General features: G+C 45.5%; 1 protein-coding gene across 4 annotated transcripts in view; it reads left to right on the forward strand.

The window, feature by feature from the left end:
* Nucleotides 1-20,471, forward strand: part of tbxas1 (thromboxane A synthase 1 (platelet)) — a 230,773-nt gene that overhangs the window by 48,466 nt on the left and 161,836 nt on the right. For all 4 annotated transcript variants that reach the window (XM_041216332.1, XM_041216334.1, XM_041216335.1 and 1 more), the window contains one exon: nucleotides 596-689. In XM_041216332.1, the coding sequence (XP_041072266.1) occupies nucleotides 596-689 (94 nt within the window). The remainder of the gene's footprint in view (nucleotides 1-595; nucleotides 690-20,471) is intronic.

Here is a 20,471-nt window from a genome sequence, read left to right on the forward strand (position 1 = left end):
ATGCCTCTTAAATCTTTCCACAGCTGCTTTATATAAATACATAGAATTTACAACACAGAAACAGGCCATTCAGCCCAACTGACCTGTGCCTGTGTTTATGCTCCACACGCATGGTCTTTCAACTCTCGGCTTAGATGAGCAGACGATATCTTCTGTTTCATCCCGCTATCTATAACAAATGAGCAGAAATGAATCTCCTTAGCCTTTTTGTATATCCACTGGCTGCTTTTCCATAACCCTCAAATGTTTGTATAAGCTTAACCCATTCTTTGGGGTTTTTGAAATTCAATTTGTTTCGGTGCTTAATTATGTTTTTGTTCGATTTGTTCTCAAGAAGTAACATAACAACATTTATTAACATTGCCCTATAACCAGGCTATTCAAACAGGACTTGGATGTAATGACCACACCCGCCCCCCTCCACCCACCCCAGTCCTTTTTGATATTCATGTCTGAAGGATAACTCTATTTGGTTGAGGCAATTGAAGATACCTATGGAACTGTTGCTCAACAGGAATTGTTTTTGAGAGAAGGGGCGAAAGTTGGCCGGAGTAGTACTATGATACTTCCTTTAATGTTATGCTATTCCTGACAGGTACTCAGTGTCACCATTCTCAGAGCTGGAAAGGATTGGAATCAAACACCCAAAGCCATCTCCTTTCGTAGGCAACATGTTTTTCTTCCAAAAGGTAAGATCCTAAAAGAAGCTTTACACAAAGGAACATTGGTGGCTGGGGAGGAAAGCAAAGCTTGAACGGTGGTGAACAAAATTGGATCTTAGGAAATGTACAAGATAATAAGCGGAATAGAAAAGGTCCATCTGGTCCACTACGCCAAGTAAAACCACACAAGTGCAGGACAAAATTTGATTCTATGAAGAACACATAGACTCCAGTTGGTAAAGGGCAGTATCAGGAAGCACCTTACGTAAAGAGTGATTAACACCTATATGTTAAAGGCAAAAGCTCTAATCATTCAAGATGCAATTGGATCTGAATAAGTGAGATGCATTTGAATCAGAAGTGATAAGGGTCACTATCAGCCATCTAACTAATCCTTCCAGAGAAACCTAGGACAATCGCAGAAGCCAGTTTTGTTCATGTCACCCAGGAATAGACACTGGCTTATGTTTTTGAATGGGGCTGATGATGTTATGCTTCTAGGTTGCTGCCTGGGAGTACCTGTTCTTCCAGCATGTGTGACACTTGCTGATCCTTACACTTTTCAGGGGTGAGCAGGGTGTATGGTGGAGTGGGAATGCTCTAGGGGTGACTGTTTAAAAATAAGGGGTTGCCCATTTAAAATGGAGATGAAGCAAAATTTTTCCTCCTGTGGGTCTTGAGTCTTTGGAACTTCTCTTTCTGAAAAGGCGTTGGAAGCAGAGTCTTTGGATATTTTTAAGGTAGAGGTGGATAGATTCTTGGTCAGCAAGGGGGGGGGGGTGATAGGTTATTGGGGGTAGGCAGGATGCAGATTTGAGGTTGCTATCAGATCAGCCATGATCTTATTAAATGGCAGAGTGGGATTGAACGGCCGAATAGCCTACTCCTGCTCCTTGTTCGTATGTTCACATGTTCTCTGGAAGAATTGGCTAGGTGGCTGATGGTAATCCTCATCACTTCTGATTCAAATACATTTCATTTATTCACTTATTTTCATCACATCAATGAGTTGGTTGGCCCAGATTGTCTTTCCGTAGTTCTTTCTGTACCAATGATCTTCTAATTAAAAATCTTGCTTTGTTTCCTAATAACTTAAATGTCAATCAGTGATGATATTTAGTTGTCCATGCTCTGACTAAGTCAAATTCAGGGCAGATGCAGTAAATTTGCAAACAACGTAAAAGGACAAGACTCAAGTGAAGGATAGCTCCAAGGTAGAAATGAGAAGACACAATTAATCAGAAGCAGTAATTAGGTTAGGCTAAGCTTTATTATATAAGACTATAGAATGTAGGAGAAAAATGAGACTGATGGAGGTAAGGAATTCCAAATTTTGGAGGCCTGCAGAAGAGTGATTTAGAGAAAGAAACATTACAGGAAGCCTTCGTTTTACTGGACTAAGGACCTAGAAAAGAGGAGGAGGAGCATGTTTGATAGCATATTTGTGGCTTAGGTTGAATTTTGAAGTTCATTTACTCATGGTGCCGGACCACTAAGATATAACAGCTGATCCACAGTTTCGTATTCCCTAGGTTAAGAGAGACCAGAAACACTCATTTGGCATCACTGGAAGCTGAGATTTTAAGATGCTCATTTCCAGATGACCGTTCATTTCACTGCATGTTTCCCCGAGAGACTCCTCACGGTGAATCAGTGTGTTTTCCAGCCAGCCCTGGTTGTTCCTTAATTTGTTGCTGAGGCAACAGGCAACTGTTCTCAAAAGGAACCTAATCAATAATCTCATACGAGTTCCAGAACAGCTTACTCCGTGTTAACTACATATTTACCAAGTCAGAAGTAGCTTGTCTGCATTCACTGGGCAAAATGAGTTGTCACAGTACTCCCAAAATCTGAGGAGAAATATCACTTTGATTTAGTTCTGATGTCAAGACATTTCTGAATGTCCCTGAGCATTTTACATTTATTTATTGATTTTCCTTGTTAAGGATCAGTTGTAGATAATGTAGCCAAGGACTCTCAGTTCCTACACACCCCTCAATCATTCTTATTTTAAGAGATAGGCGAAGTACATCACATTAAAAGCATTCCTTCATTTCAGAGGAGAATGCAGGAAATGTTGTCTGTTTCACTAGCTTTCTGAGCTTCATGGAGACCAGGCTTCTTTCCCTGCAGGCTACACCAAGTTGTTAGTGAGTGGAGAAAAATATCCTGGGTCGTCCCCAGAGGAAGTGACTCCAGAGAAGGCTAAAGTTGGTTCAAAGTTGAAAGACATTGTTGCAGCTGGCAACTGGGCTCTCTGAGTACCCAGCCGGCAGTGCGCTGTCGAAGGCTCTGATCCTCCGTCCTTTGCAGCAGAGGCAGTTGAGGTCACAGGGGTGCTGGCATCATGTAAGGATGCCTGGCAGGGAGCGAGACCTTATTTCATTTGAATTTTGTGCAGCCCAGGATGTCAACACTTTTAGCGGGTATTGAAAGGCCAAACAAAATTATTAGGCTGAATTTCTCTGCCTGGTGAAAATGGGAGGCAGTGACCGACCGCCATGTTTCTGCTTGCATTGTGATTACTGTTACGTTTACTGGGCAGTACTGCTGGGCACCTGGAGCCGCCCCTTGGAGTCAGCCGCTCCTGATTGGCATGCTGGCTCTGATCTGGTCAGACTGTGCAAGCTCTGATCAGCATCAAGTGGTGGTGCGGCCAAAGGGGACCCAAACTGTAAATACTCTTTGTTTGTGTGGGACCAAGACCAGCATAGGTGGTACTCTTTTTGCCAAAGACCCACCCCAGGCCAGGCTGCTATCCCTCCAGTTCCCCCTCCCACCCATAGGAACCTACCTTTCTCTGGCCTGAACTGGATCGTCCAATGCAAATGATGCCCAGCCCTTGAGACTACCTGGGCATACTGACTGGACTGCTGGGAGGGAAATTCAACTGGTCAGTCACCAATGCGAGTGATCCTGTTTCCTCCATGATTTACAATGAGACGATTTTTTTTTTCAAGTGCATTGGGATCTATACCTTTTTGCTGCGTTCATTCTTCTCACAGCCTATGGCTAGTGATTAAGAGACCTTAGAGTGAATACACTGACTTTCCTGATCAAGTTGAATGCATAAAAAAAAAAGGGAGAAGCCCATTTTAGGGACCACGTGATCAGCAACCGCTTCGACATACGTAGTGATGACCAGAGGCCCAAGAATGGGCCTCAGGCTTCATTGCCATAATTCGGGTGACGGGCCAACTGGATGAGAAGCTCCAGGCCAATTCAGGCTTGCTTGACCTTAGTAGTGGCTGCTTCGGGATGTACTTGAGGTGAGGTGGGGCGGGGTGGGAGTGGGAGGGCTGTGGTGATAGGAGGCAGATGGGAGGGGAAATGGTGTGAGCTCAGCCCAGCAGTGTTTCACAGTATTGCAGTGGAGCCAGGAGCAGTGCTGCTATTAAAATAAACATATTCACTGTTTTATTGGCCCTTTAAGAACAGCCGGTTAGGCAGCAGAGGAATCTAAGAAGCTAACTCGAACATGCCCGTTCGAATGCTCCAAATTTAATAGAGGGTGTGGCATGAACAGGCTTTAGGCCCCTCATTAGCATATGGAAGGGGCCCAAACCTTGTCTGAGTTGGCCCAGGATGTCTACATATCACCTTGCCCAGTATAGTATTGGATTTACATCTGGCACCAATAGGGCACGGAACATAGCTCCTGGAAAAGGGAAAGTGCCCCCAAAGCCTGTTTTATGCTCCCCTCCCCACAAAAGAAATTGATGCAGGGTCCAAATTTGCCACCAGAATATTCTAGCAGAACAAAAGTTCAATGACACGAACTGGAACGTAGAACAGCAGTAAAAATGTTGTGTGATCATATTTCAGAAAAATCACAAGATACTTCTTGTTTTCAGTGCTTAATTTCCTGGTGTCATTTGAGATTCCAGGGTTCAGATTTCCTGCTCGCTTTTCAATGATTTTTACAACAGATCCCTGCTTCTTTGCTATCAGCCCATTGCTTGTATATACTGGAGGTAAACATTGTCGAGCTATAATGGTTGTGGTAAATAGTGGTTTTGATTTATAAACCAATGCTCTTGCCATAAGCAATGGGTAATAACTGTTTAAAGGGCAAAATTTATTTTCCTTTCCTTGAAGGCTCATAGGAGCAGGACGAGGCCATTCCACGCCTCGAGCCTATTCCATCACACTGTTAAATCATGTTTGATCTGTCCATTTTCTGGCCTTCATTCCATTTCTCTTAATACCCTTGCCTAACAAAAATACTCAGTTGGTTAATGCAATGTGTACCTGAGTCATATGGGACCAGAAGGTTCCACGTTTGATCCCCTTTACCGCATTGAATTAGTTGATCTTTGTCAGCATCACAAGATTGATGTCAGTAGCTTCTGGACTCGGGGGCTAGTAGGGGTAGGGAAGTGGTTGGGTGGGTGGGGTGGGTGGGGGGGAGTGGGGGGGGGGGCGTGAAATCAGCCAATTTTGGGCAAGACTAGGCTGCCTGATCTCCAGGTTGAATTGCTTTATTGGCTACTACTTTGCTGCTCAGGCAGAGGGAGTGAGCGGTCAGGCTGCTACTGAATAGATCCACCATCCTCAGCAAGACGCTAGGATAAGAAAAGTAGAAACATTGGCCTCAGTTTTTACGAGGTGAGGGGGGTGGGTTGAGGTGTGCAAGTGGTGGTAAGGGTATGTATGTGAGCTTGATAGTGGGCAGGCCCCATATAAATAAAACTTGCTAAGTCCCAACCTGGCCACCTGGCAAATAGTGCAGGTCTCTCCCCAATAGACCGTGTTACACTCTCCCTGGGTAGATGGTGCACGGCTGTCCTCGGGCAGACCGTCTAGGGCTCTCCCCAGGATAATATACGACTCTCCCCGGATGGACAGCTCAGTACTCTCCTTAGACAAACAGTGCGGGGCTCCCTTCCGGCAGACGGTGCGGGGCTCCCTTCCGGCAGACGGTGCGGGGCTCCCTTCCGGCAGACGGTGCGGGGCTCCCTTCCGGCAGACGGTGCGGGGCTCCCTTCCGGCAGACGGTGCGGGGCTCCCTTCCGGCAGACGGTGCGGGGCTCCCTTCCGGCAGACGGTGCGGTGCTCCCTTCCGGCAGACGGTGCGGGGCTCCCTTCCGGCAGACGGTGCGGGGCTCCCTTCCGGCAGACGGTGCGGGGCTCCCTTCCGGCAGACGGTGCGGGGCTCCCTTCCGGCAGACGGTGCGGGGCTCCCTTCCGGCAGACGGTGCGGGGCTCCCTTCCGGCAGACGGTGCGGGGCTCCCTTCCGGCAGACGGTGCGGGGCGCCCTTCCGGCAGACGGTGCGGGGCGCCCTTCCGGCAGACGGTGCGGGGCGCCCTTCCGGCAGACGGTGCGGGGCGCCCTTCCGGCAGACGGTGCGGGGCTCCCTTCGAGTGCAGGATTTTAAGTTCCAAGATTTTACTCCATTAGCTGACCCTTTCTTGCCCATCAGATGTTTACGATTGCTGGTTAAAATGAAGGTCAGTGCCTGAAAAGGAAGGGGAAGGGAAAGTGCGAGTCTGTCTACTCCAGGCAGCTTAAACTCCTGCCTGTGAGCAACACAAAACAAAACTTGAAAATTGCTGAGAAGAGAGGCTGAATCTGTTCCTCTTGCACTCATCAGGACAAACACAATAATGCCAAATTTCAAACAATCATGACAATTTATACAAAGGAGAAAAGGATGCTGATTGGTTGGCTAGTCAACCCTGATTGGCAGAGGCATTGTTATGGAGAAACCAACCAGGAACCATAGGCTCCCCAAGCTCCTGGGTAATTCAAGAAAAAGGTGCAAGACTTAAACATATTCCTTTTGTTTTCAGAGAACAGGTCCCTGTGTATGAATATTGCTTCTATCAAGTATAAACGAGCTATGTTATGAGCTCGACTGATTATCTTAAACTGTTTGTTAGTGTAGCTATTAGTGCACTCAGGATTGTTCAGAAAGTGCTGCCCAATCGTGGAATCACATCTAACAGTAAATGTTTGGTTTTGTGTTTTGGCAAGTGTGAGCTGGTTGAGTATGGTCTGTCCTCTGCTTATTGCAAACAACTGGATGAACCATCCAGTTTGATTTGATTTGCCAATTGCTGGGATATACAGCCTACATACATCGCACTGGCACTGAAATTCAGACATGACGTTGCTCAATTGTGTGATAGAACCTCTTTTTTGACTGATGGCAGTGGAAAATATCACTCGCGTAGCCACTGCATAGTAGCGTGAAACAGCTTGCTTAACCTGTTATTCAAATTCTTGAGGTACTTGCTTTTCCAGGTTAATTTGAGGTAGATTGGGCATTTTACATGTCCGAAATAGACGGCTTTGGCCCATTTGCGAGTTTGCACGAGGTTCGGGAACGTCTCTTTTTTTTAGCAATACAGAGGAAAAGTTACCATGTCATTTTGCAGCCTCAGCAGCTGGTCCATTCCTGCTGATAGCTGGTTTGATTTAGTGTGCAATTGGCAGTTTAGGCTCGCCTTGCATCTCAATGAAAAGATCACTTTCTTGATGCCTCTTGAGCTAGACAGCATTCTCTTTGTTCGGCTCTCACTGCCTAGCCTATATATAGCACTTCAAGCTTCCCCACCCCCACCTCACCCCCCTCTGTGTGCAAAATCCCAGGAAAACGAAACGCGGATGTGTGGGGTCATTGTCCACAGATGCATTGGGCCCAAGCGTTTTTTTTTAGCTGTTCGATGCCTGACAAGGCGGATTAAACCATTTGTGGCAGCTTTCATTGTGTAACAGGTGACATTGCAGCTCTTCCCACCTCCCCTGCCTTCCCCTCCCTTCGGTGAAGTACGTGGCCCTCATTCCCTTTGGACAAATGAATGTTCTGTGCGGGAATATGAAGCCATTATCACTATGATACATTACCCAAAAACAGTCTTAAGTGGTTTAGCAACCAGGCCTCTGTCGCTTCTGCACAAAAAAAACACCTGCTGTCGATCCTTCACAATAAATCACGATAAAAGGAGCCTGAGACGCATTTTGTGAACAGTGTTAATTGTGAAGACTGAATTTCAATTGGCCAAGTCCTCCCGGGGGTGGGGGGGGGGGGGGGGGGGGGGGGGGTGTTATTTTCAATATAATATCTTGATTTCTAAAAGTCTTTAGTGTCTTTAATATTATGAAGGGGTTTGATAAGGTAGGCATAGCAAAGATGTACCCATTTGTGGTACGGACCAGAACTATAAGTAAGTATAAGTTAGTGATTAATAAGTTCAGTTATTGATTCAAGAGAAAGTTCTTTATCCTGAAAGTGGGGTTAGAATGTGAAACCCACAATCAGATAGAGTGATCAAAGCGAATATTATCGATGCATTTAAAGGTAAACAAGAGATAGAAAAGTACAAGAGGTTATGCTGATAGGGTTAGATGATGAGGGCTGGGACGAGGCTTGTGTGGAGAATAAATGACAACATAAATTGGTTGATCCTGTTTGTTAAATTCTGTGCAATTCTCTGATCTGCGCAGTGCGGGAAATACACGTACAGTAGCTCATTCATATTTTAGATGACAAGAACAAATAAAAACCCACATGGCTCATTTATCAGTACAACCTTGGAAAACCACCGCAGCTTGGGTTGTACCAAAAAAAAATGTATAATACTAAATCCTGCATTAAAAATTATCATCAGCTTTCCTTCACCACCTTCAAGTGGCATTAAACGGGTAGCCCCAGTTGTGGCTTGGCATCCAAAAATAAAAACAGCGGAGGCGATCATGTGAGCCTGTGCTGGTCAACAAGGCACCCGTACAGGAGTCAATTCCTGACATCTTGTGTACCAACACAGCAGAGCTCTGTTTATGAGCCCGCGAGTTGGGATTTGAAAATGTTTTTGTTTAGTGGGCATTTTGAGGAGGTCTGGACGAAAGCCTGAACGCAGGATCATTTCCAGTATTTTGTTGGCACAGTACTGCAGCTCATGGCTCGTTGTCTGGCACTAAAGAAACTTTCAGGTCCACAAGATCTGCTTCCCAGCTTTCTCGCCCTCCGCTCCTGGAAGGTAACAGCTTCTGCTTCGGGTGTGGTTTCAAGAGGTGTGCTGGCTTGCTCCTGCTTCCTTGCTCAGTGTGCTATTCTTCACGTGTGCTTACTGGGCTGTTTGACTGTGGAGGGCATTACAGCTCAGCTCTATCCTGGTCTTGGTCGATGTTCACTCATCCACTGTTTCCAGCAGAGGACCATTAAACTGCACCCACCTGCCTTGGTTCTGTAACCCTTAATTCCCTGAGCTAGGAAAACTCTACCAATCACAGTCTTGAAATTTTCAACTGACCCCCAGCTGTGACAATCAGCAGTTTTTTGGGGGAAGAGTGTCCCAGATTTCCACCCCGTTTTGTGGCCTAGTTCTAATGGCGAGGTTGTGCCCCCTTGTTCTAGACATCACCAGAGGCAACTGCTTAGCTAGAATGCCAGCCGTGACTCAGTTGGTAGAACTCATGCCTCTGAGTCATGAGATTCTGGTTTAAGTCCCACTCCAGGGCTTGAGTACAAAAATCAAAGTTGACATTGTTTCAGATGAGACATCTAGCTGCTTGGGCGGGTGTAAAAGATCACGGCACTATTTTGAAGAAGAGCAGGGAAGTTATTCCCAGTGTCATGACCAATATTTATCCCTCAATCAGCATCACAGAAACAGACTATCTGGTCATTGCTCTTGTGGAAGTTTGCTGTGTGCAAATTGGCTGCTGAGTTTCCTACATTACAAGTGACTGCACTTCAAAAGTGCTTAATTGGCTGCAAAGCACTTTGAGATACCCAGTGGTCGTGAGATGTGCTATATAAATGCAAGTCTTTCCTTTTTATTTGATTAAATCCCAACATCTCAATTAGATCATTCCTTAATCTTCTACACTCAAGGGTGTACAAGTCTAGTTTGCAACCTGTAACTTTTAGGACTGGGATCGTTCCATAGAGAATTATTGTATGCCAGTGCTTCAGGTAATGCAACTGCATTGTAATGAATTAGTAATCTTTCAAAGGGCTGATCCAGGGAAAGGTGGTGTACAACACAGGACTGAGCTGTACACAACATAATGCCTTGCATTCAGCTGCCAATGTGTGTTCAGGTAGCTAATGCCAGCTGGGAGAATATTTGGGGTTGTGGTCCTGACTGGCAGAAAAAAAAATCAGACAGGACTGCAAGTTGCAAGCATGGGATATCAAGGGAGGGCAAGATTGGGCTTGGTTGTGATGCTCTCTGTAGTCGAATATGCTAATTCCTATGAAGAAGTACCAAACCACAATCAGGATAAAAAGGATGAACAGCATCACAAGGAAAAAAATTATTTAATGGCAAGATAAACTAGAGGAGGGACAGTAACTAATGAGGATTTTAGACTCTCCCATTAAATTGGATTAGATATTTATGCTGAGAGATTGGTCAGTCTGCCTTCACATTACCTTGTTCCATTTTTCCTTGAAGCCTAAAGTCAGACTCATTAGAATTGATATAGCAACCTTGGAAGGTGAAGGGCCTTTGTATGTATATTCAGCTATTATGGATTATGATGATTTAGCAACACTGGGAATGGGAATGGGCCATTCAGCCCTTTAAGCCTGTTCCTCCATTCAGTTAGATCATGGCTGGTCTGTACCTCAACCCCATTTACTCTCATTTGTTCCATATCGCATAAATCCTTCCCTAACGAAAATCTATTAACCTTGAAAGCTCCAATTGACTTAGAATCCACTGTTTTTTGTGGAGAGAATTCCAAATGTCTATTATCTTGCGTGTGAAAAAGTGCTTCCTGATTTCACCCCTGAACAGCTAGGCTATAATCACACAGAATCACAGAATTTTAAAAGCACAGAAGGAGGCCATTTGGCCCATCATATCTGTACTGGATCTCCAAATGAGCATTATGACCTAGTGCCATTGCCCTGCCTTTTCCCCATAGCCTTGCACACTGTTTCTATTCAAATAATCATCTAATGCCCTCTTGAAGGCCTCGATTGAACCTGCCTCCACCACACTTCCAGGCATGGTATGTTTATATTCCCTTGTTCTGGATCCTCCCCCACCAAGGAAACAGCTTCTCTGTATCCGCTCTATCAAATTTTTAACATTTTAAACACCTTGATCAGATCACTCTCAATCTTCTAAACTCAAAAGAATATATCAGGCTTATGCAACTTGTCCTCATAGTTCAACCCTTTACACCCCAGTGACATTCTGATGAATCACAGCAAACCCTGAATAGCATTTGAGTATTAGTCTGCAGCTGCAAGCCCCAGGACATTACAGTCAGATGCTGTCTTTGGTCAGTTCAACACTTCCAACCTGACTTCATCACGTCTTATTAATCTAGAAAATCCTTTGACTTGGGTTCCATTTAACCCCAAGTTCAAAATTCCAAGCACTGATGGGTTTTCTGTCACTTAAAAATAAACTCCCGTGGTGTATAAGTGACACAGATCAAGTTCCTCAGATCTCAGTTAGCTTAAAAGTTCCCATGTCCTTTAGGGAAGGAAACTTGAACTCCTTATTCGGTCTGACCTATATCTGACTACAGCCCCACAATAATTTGGTTGTCGCTTATCTGCCTTGTGAAGCGACCTAGCAAGCCACTCATTGTATCGAACCTTTACAAGAAGAAAGCTCACCACCATCTTCTCGGGGGCAACTAGAAGGGCCAATAAATGCTCCCTTGCCTGTGAGAATAAGTAATAAAATAAAAAATAATGGGTAAAAAAGGGAAAACCTGCCCGATTTTGATTGTTTTCCATTTTCCTGGAGTGGCAGGTAGGGTAACCGTTAGCTGTGCACCTGTATCACTGCAACACCAATTCATTCAGGAGCGGAGAAAGGCAGAAACCGTGTGATTTGATGCTTTGGTCTGAAATTCTTCTGTAGTTACAGGTGTTGAAAAAGTCTTGGTGTGTTTTAGAAAATGTTCAGCTTCAGATACATGATGCACACACATTACAATGGCAGAAGCCAGCCAGAACTGCTGAACCTGTGTACAGCCATGAGGGTGGAATGGTCTTCTTACCCTACAGTTTCTTATAGAAGCAGACCATGCACTGAACTTTGGGTGCTTATATGTGTCTGGGACCTCCTGCTGATGTTATGCTGTAAAGTCAACTTACAGTAATAAATGTTCAACATAGTGCCTAGTGCGCTTGAAGAACTGCATCATCAAGGGTGGTTTATCCAACACCAACAGCTCTTAAAAGGGCTGCTGAATATCCTTAAAACTGTCGGACAACTGAGAGGGGGCGAGGTTGGAGGGACACTTATGGGGATGAGGAAGGTGTAATGGATTAACCATTCATTAACAATGCTTCAGGACATCCTGCAAGGAAGGGTGGCATTTTCTGGAACTGAGAGGTGAACCAATATAAAGCAAATAAATAAAACTGGCATTTAGACAACACTGTAAGCACTTTCAAGATGTCCCAAAACACTTCGCAGCAGAATGAGATACTCTTTAAGTGTGTATCCATCGATTTAATCCAGGCAAATACAGTAATTAATTTACAAATGGGAAGATCCCACGAAAAAGACAGTTGGAGAGTGTTCATTGGGGTGAATGCTGGCCGGGATATAGAATCATGGAATGGTTACAGCACAGAAGGAGGCCACCCGGCCTGTCATGTCTGTTTTGGCTCTCTATAAGAGCTACTCGGCTGGTTTCACTCCCCTGCCTTTTCCCCATAGCCCTGCGTAGTTTTTACCCCCCCACCCCCCCCACACTCTCAGGCAGGGCGCTCCAGATTCTAACCACTCACTATATAAAAAAGCTTGTTCCTCATCTTGCTTTTACTTCTTTTGCCCAACATTTTAAGTTGATGTCCTCTGGTTCTCAACCCTTCCACCAAAGTGAACAATTTCACTCTGTCTGTTCTGTCCAGACCCGTCGTGATTTTGAATACCTCTATTAAATCTCCTTTCAACCCAACTTTTCCAATCTATCCAGGTATCTAAAGTTTCTCATCCCAGAACTATTTTCATTAATCTTTTCTGCACCTTCTCTATTACCTTCATACCCTATGGCTCACAGAATATGGCAATGGATTGACCACTTGGGTGATGAAAGTTATCTTTGATGTGTGCCTTGCTTGCAGGAGAAAGAAAAGTGGGTTGCCATAGCTGTAAAACCTGAATCCTTATGAAGAGGGCATGACAGAAATCCGAGGCATGGACGAAACAGTGGAAGCGAGTAGAAGTTGAGCTGGGAATCTTCCCTTCCAAGCTCCTTGCTAGTATATTTTGCTTTTGGCTTTTTATCCACTCACTCATTCGTTCCCGCACACCTTGGGAGATTTTGCAGCCTGTCACGGGGCAGTTTTTGCTACGGGGTGGAGGGTGGGTAAGGAATGTGTCAATTAATAAGTTGTAAAGCGCAGCACAAGTGAGGAGAAGGAAATGCAGGGAAAATGGCAAGAGATGCAAGCTGTTGGCTGGAGGACCAGGTGAAGGGCACCATCAGCCAATGAACCCAGTGATTTGGACCTATCTGTGACTTTTTTTGGTAGCTGAGCGCTGGGGCTTAATAGAGTAATTTGACATCTGGCCCGTACAGCTTGTAAACTTCTATGGTGGACTATGTATTTACAGTGATGGAGTTGGTAGTATGCTACCAACCCAGAGATCTCTGCCAGGCCTCCCCATTGACTCATATCATAAATTGAAGCACATCTACCATTGTATGAACATATAAACCTGACAGGCAGGAAAAGACCAGTTAGTCCATGAAGCCAGATCCCACAGTCATAATGGTGAGTGCATCAAGATTAAAAATTTCCTTTCTCTATCAGTGGAACTTAATGAGGGATACTGACAACTGTTATAGAGAGGGCGGAGGTCATCAGGGAAGTCACTGGAGAAATTTGAGTCTGAAGGCGATGAGGGATTCAGAAAGGCTACAGTGTAAGATTGTTTAGGTGGGACTAAGCAATCGTTGTGATTGAAAAGAACATGAGGTTTGAAACTCAGCTGAGTCAAGCAGGACAGCAGTGTTTCACACAGTCTGGTTCAGCCTGAACAAATGGTCAGGTAGAAGGGTGGAGTCTGTGGCAAGGGAGTGGAGTTTCTGGGGGTGACCAAAGATGATTGTTTTGCTCCTTCTAATGTTCAGTTGCAGATTCTGAGAGAGTGCCCAGCACCATAGATGTGAAAGCAACTAGCACAGATGATTGGTAATATTACCGACAGGCCTAAGCAGCTGTCACATCAGTCACATTTATAGTAAAATAAAAACAAAAAATGCTGGAAAAACTCAGCAGGTCTGACAGCATCTATGGAGAGAGAAACAGAGTTAATTTTTTTTTCATTCCCGGGATGTGCCAGCATTTATTGCCCATCCCTAGCTGCCCTTGAGAAGGTGGTGGTGAGCTGCCTTCTTGAACCACTGCAGTCCATGTGGTGTAGGTATACCCACCGTGCTGTTAGGAAGGGAGCTCCAGGATTTTGATCCAGTGAAGGAACAGTAATATATTTCCAAGTCAGGATAGTGACTGGCTCGGAGGGGAGCTTGCACATGGTGGTGGTTCCCATGTATCTGCTGCCCTTGTCCTTCTAGTTGGCAGTGATCGTGGATTTGGAAGGTGCTGTCTAAAGAGCCTTGGTGAATTTTTACAGTGCATCTTGTAGATGGTACGCACGCTGCTACTGTGCGTCGGTGGTGAAGGGAGTGAATATTTGTGGATGTGGTGCCAATCAAGTGGACGGTGTCCAGCTTCTTGAATGTTGTGGGAGCTGCACTCATCCAGGCAAGTGGGGAGTATTCCAACACACTCCTGACTTTTGCCTTGTAGATGGTGGGCAGGCTTTGGGGAGTCAGGAGGCAAGTTACTCCTGGCACGATACCTAGCCTCTGACCTGCTCTTGTAGCCACAGTATTTATATGGTTAGTCCAGTTCAGTTTCTGGTCATTGGTAACGCACAGGATGTTGATAATGGGGGATTCAGTGATGGTAATGCCATTGAACATCAAGGGGCGATGGTTGGATTCTCCCTTGTTGGAGATGGTCATTGCCTGACACTTGTGTGACGTGAATGTTACTTGCCATTTGTCAGCCCAAGCCTGGATATTGTCCAGGTCTTGCTGCATTTGGACATGGACTGCTTCAGTATCTGAGGAGTTGTGAATGGTGCTGAACATTGTGAAATCATCAGCGAACATCCCCACTTCTGATCTTAACATGGAAGGAAGGTCATTGATGAAGCAGCTTGAGATGGTTGGGCCTAGGACACTACCCTGAGGAACTGCTGCAGTGATGTCCTGGAGCTGAGATGACTGACCTCCAACAATCACAACCATCTTCCTTTGAGCTAGGTATGACTCCAACCAGCAGAGAGTTTTCCCCCGATTCCCATTGACTCCAGTTTTGCTAGGGCTCCTTGATGCCACACTCGGTCAAATACTGCCTTGATGTCATGGACAGTCACTCTCACCTCACCCCCAGAGTTCAGCTCTTTTGTCCATATTTGAACCAAGGCTGTAATGAGGTCAGGAGCTGAATGGCCCAGGCAGAACCCAAACTGGGCATCAGTGAGCAGGTTATTGCTAAGCAAGTACTGCTTGATAGCACTGTTGATGATTCCTTCCATTATATTACTGATGATGGAGATTAGATTGATGGGGCAATAATTGGCCTGGTTGGATTTGTCCTGCATTTTGTATGCAGGACATACCCGGGTAATTTTCAACATAGCCGGGTAGATGCCAGTGTTGTAGCTGCACTGGAACAGCTTGGCTAGGGGCGCTGCAAGTTCTAGAGCACAAGTCTTCAGTACTATTGCAGGAATGTTGTCAGGGCTCATAGACTTTGTAGTATCTAGTGCCATCAGCTGTTTCTTGATTTCAGGTGGAATGAATTGAGTTGGCTGAAGATTGGTATCTGTGATGCTGTGGACCTCCAGAGGAGGCCGAGTTGGATCATCCACTCAGCACTTCTGGCTGAAGATTGTTGCGATTACTTCAGCCTTATCTTTTGCACTCATGTGCTGGGCTCCTCCGTCATTGAGGATGGGGATATTTGTTGAGCCACCTCCTCCAGTGAGTTGTTCAATTGTCCACCACCATTCACGACTGGATGTGGCAGACTGCCACAGAGAGCTTAGATCTAATCCGTTGGTTGTGGGATTGCTTAGCTCTATCTATTCACTTGCTGCTTATCCTGTTTGGCATGCAAGTAGTCCTGGTTTATAGCTTCACCAGGTTGACACCTCATTTTTAGGTATGTCTGGTGGTGCTCCTGGCATGCCCTCCTGCACTCTTCATTGAACTAGCGTTGATACCCTGGCTTGATGGTAATGGTAGAGCGGGGGATATGCCAGGCCATGTTTCAAATCCTTATGACTCTTCACATTTGTAGGACCATCTACTGAACCAGTGGAACTAGATACTGGAATACCTCCATCCCTAGAGTCAAACACCGACACTAGGCAGATAAATCACCTCACCTCCTCTTCAGCTGAATGACCACTTAGAAGTAATTCACTTTAAGAAATAGAAGGCACACACCATATAACTAAATTAGGAGGATGCACTAGGACAAACCACATGAAGTGCAGAAAATCAGGGATAATGTGCTCTGGCAGTTTTATTTTTCTGGACATGCTGAAGTTATTGGAGAGAAATTGTGTGGTTACAATACAGTTACAAAATATTGCAAATTATTTGCAACTCAGAAACAGGGTATTGAGCTTAACAGGTCTATGCTGGTGTTTGTGATCCACACGGGCCTCCACCCTCCCCTCTTCATCAAACCCCATCAGCATAGCCTTCAATTCCTTTTTCCTTCATGTGCTCATATAGCTTCCCCTTGAATGTATCTACATTATTTACCTCAACTGCTCTATGTGGTTTAGAGTTCTATATTGTAATCACACTTTGGATAGAGAAATTTCTCTTGAATTCCCTGTTGTATTTATTAGCAACTATGTTATATTTGAGTATTGCTGAAAAAGATTTTTTTAGTTGAAGCTTTTTGTAACAGGGTTCTTAATGACGGGTCCAAATTTGTATCCATTGGACTTGCCACTTAACGTGACTGGACAGCCTTGCTCGAACGTAAGCTTAAAAAAAACATTTGCTGGACTTGTGCAAGAGAGATGAGCTGCCGTGTGATATATATGACAGGGTTCGTCCTCATGGCTTGCTGCGCCTTTGTATATATGGGCTGTCCAAGACGCATAGAAGTGATGTTCCCTTACGTCCTATCTTATCTATGACCGGTTCTGCTCAGCATGATAGTCACCTGATAGTCGCCCAACCTCGAACGGCCCGCTTCTACCTCCTACCCAAAATCCACAAACAGAACTGTCCCGGTAGACCGATTGTGTCAGCCTGTTCCTGCCCCACAGAACTCATTTCTCGTTATCTTGACTCCCTTCTCTCTCCCCTTGTCCAGTCCCTTCCCACCTACATCCATGATTCCTCTGACACCTTACGTCACATCAACAATTTCCAGTTCCCTCGCCCCAACCGCTTCCTCTTCACCATGGACGTCCAATCCCTCTACACCTCCATCCCCCACCTGGATGGTCTGAGGGCCCTTAGCTTCTTCCTCGAACAGCGGCCCGAACAATCCCCATCCACCACTACACTCCTCCGTCTGGCTGAACTTGTTCTCACACTGAACAATTTCTCCTTCAACTCCTCTCACTTCCTCCAAATAAAAGGTGTGGCTATGGGTACCCGCATGGGCCCCAGCTATGCCTGTCTCTTTATGGGGTATGTGGAACATTCCTTGTTCCAGTCCTACTCCGGCCCCCTTCCACAACTCTTTCTCCGGTACATCGATGATTACTTCGGTGCTGTTTCATGCTCTCGTCGGGACTTGGAAAAATTTATTAATTTTGCTTCCAATCTCCACCCCTCCATCATTTTCACGTGGTCCATCTCTGACACTTCCCTTCCCTTCCTTGACCTCTCTGTCTCAATCTCTGGTGATAGACTGTCCACCAATATCCATTACAAACCCACCGACTCCCACAGCTACCTCGACTACAGCTCCTCACAGCCCGCTTCCTGTAAGGACTCCATCCCATTCTTTCAGTTCCTTCACCTCTGTCGCATCTGTTCGATGATTCTACCTTCAAAAACAGTTCCTCTGACATGTCCTCCTTCTTCCTTAACCGAGGTTTTCCACCCATGGTCGTTGACAGGGCCCTCAACCGTGTCCGGCCCTTCTCCCACGCATCCGTCCTCACGCCTTCTCCTACCTCCCAGAAACATGATAGGGTCCCCCTTGTCCTCACTTATCACCCCACCAGCCTCCGCATTCAAAGGATCATCCTCCGCCATTTCCGCCAACTCCAGCGTGATGCCACCAACAAACACATCTTCCCTTCCCCCCCCCCCCCGTCGGCATTCTGTAGGGACCGTTCCCTCCGGGACACCCTGGTCCACTCCTCCATCACCCCCTACTCCTCAACCCCCTCCTATGGCACCACCCCATGCCCACGCAAAAGATGTAACTCCTGCCCCTTCACTTCCTCTCTCCTCACCGTCCAAGGGCCCAAACACTCCTTTCAAGTGAAGCAGCATTTCACTTGCATTTCCCCCAACTTAGTCTACTGCATTCGTTGCTCCCAATGTGGTCTCCTCTACATTTGAGAGACCAAACGTAATCTGGGCGACCGCTTTGCAGAACACCTGCGGTCTGTCCGCAAGAATGACCCAAATATCCCTGTCGCTTGCCATTTTAACACTCCACCCTGCTTTCTTGCCCACATGTCTGTCCTTGGCTTGCTGCATTGTTCCAGTGAAGCCCAACGCAAACTGGAGGAACAACACCTCATCTTCCGACTAGGCACTTTACAGCCTTCCGGACTGAATATTGAATTCAACAACTTTAGGTCTTGAACTCCCTCCTCCATCCCCACCCCCTTTCTGTTTCTTCCCCCTTCCTTTTGTTTCTTCCAATAAATTATATAGATTTTTCTTTTCCCACCCATTTCCATTATTTTTAAATATTTTTAAATCTTTTATGCTCTCCCCACCCCCACTAGAGCTATACCTTGAGTGCCCTACCATCCATTCTTAATTAGCACATTCGTTTAGATAATATCACCAACTTCAACACCTATGTGTTCTTTTGTTCTGTTGTCTGTGACATCTTTTGATGATCTGCTTCTATCACTGCTTGTTTGTCCCTACAACCACACCACCCCCCTCCACCTCTCTCCTGCCCCCCCCCCCCCCCCACACACACACACACACACACACACACACACACACACACACACACACACCTTAAACCAGCTTATATTTCACCCCTTCCTTGGATTCACCTAGTTCTGTTGAAGGGTCATGAGGACTCGAAACGTCAACTCTTTTCTTCTCCGCCGATGCTGCCAGACCTGCTGAGTTTTTCCAGATAATTCTGTTTTTGTTTTGGATTTCCGGCATCCGCAGTTTTTTTGTTTTTATATCTGCACAGCATGAATTGGCTAAGTAATTGGGCAAATTGTTACTCCCAGTTTTGAGCAAGTTTTCCAGATGAAGGATTCCTTCGCATCTGCGAAGACTGTGCAGGACTTGCATATCGATAGCAATGCTGTGTCCATGTGCTCATTTGACATTGCTAGCCTATTCACCAATGTTCCATTTAAGGAAGCTATACATATTTGCGCTGCAGCTCTATAATGGTGACCTAGACCCGTCACCACTGTGTGGATCAGTATTCATTGAGCTTATGAACTCGGCAACTTGTGCAGTTGAGTTCAGCTTTAATAAAACCATATATGCCCAAATAGATGGTGTTGCCATGACATCCCTCAAGACCAGCTCTTGCAAACATCTTTGTTTGATTTCATGAGAAGTGTGTCTTCAATGGAATGACACCCAACCTCCTAACCCTTGGATATTTCCGATGTGTAGTTGATACATTCGCTATATTTAAATCTGCAGCTTCATGTAATAATTTCCTTGCATGTCTTAAAGGGCTCCATTCTGCTCTCAAATTAACCTCCGAAATGGAGCAGTGAGATGAACTCCCTTTTCTTGACGTATTAGTTGAGAAATCTGCCAGGGGTTCCCTACCACAGTCTACTGCAAGCCTATCTTCAATGGTCAATACACATGTTGGAACTCTCTCAATTCCAGACATTATAAGATTGGCCTTATTGACAACCTCATAAATTTGGCCTGAGCCATTTGCTCACTTTGCAAGCTTGATATTGAAATAGGGTGCATCAAAAACTTCCTGCGGAATTGTGGCTACCCTAATCAGATCATTTCACACTGTATATTGCGCAAACTCATGAAAGTGCCTAAGGCCATCACTTCCAGTCCACCTCTGATTCTTCTGGAAGGGCAAGGTATCTCAAAAATTTGAGCAACAGGTGAAGCTAGCTGCTACTAGCAGTGGCAACACGAATGGTATTTGCCACTAACAGGATGTTGCATCAAACCAAAAAGATGTTCTGTCTATCACACAAAATGATTAATGTGGCATATGAATCTCAGTGCTAGTGTGATGCTAGGTGTGTAGGCTGTACATCCCAAAGACTCACGAATTGTATCAAATAATATGTCCCTTCCACTGTTTGCAATGGGCACGTTACGAACTGTATCCAACCAGTCCGTGATTGCAAAACTCAAAACACAGCGTCCAACAGTAGATGAGCTTAGACAACATTTGCTACATAATCCCCAGTATGTGAAGAATTACGCTGACAACCAATTTAAGATTGTCAGTTGGGCTCGCAGTGTGGTGCATTAATACACACGACCCTGTTCTTTGCAGACAGAAAGAACATGTACACACACTGCGCCTGTTTCAGCCGAACAAAATAAGTGACAGCCATTTGCTGGTTCATTCCCCAGGGCAATGTCTTGACCAATCAGACTCCAGCTGTCTGGTTTAAAT

This window comes from Carcharodon carcharias, chromosome 21 (assembly GCF_017639515.1).
Source record: "Carcharodon carcharias isolate sCarCar2 chromosome 21, sCarCar2.pri, whole genome shotgun sequence".
Taxonomy (NCBI): Eukaryota; Metazoa; Chordata; class Chondrichthyes; order Lamniformes; family Lamnidae; genus Carcharodon; species Carcharodon carcharias.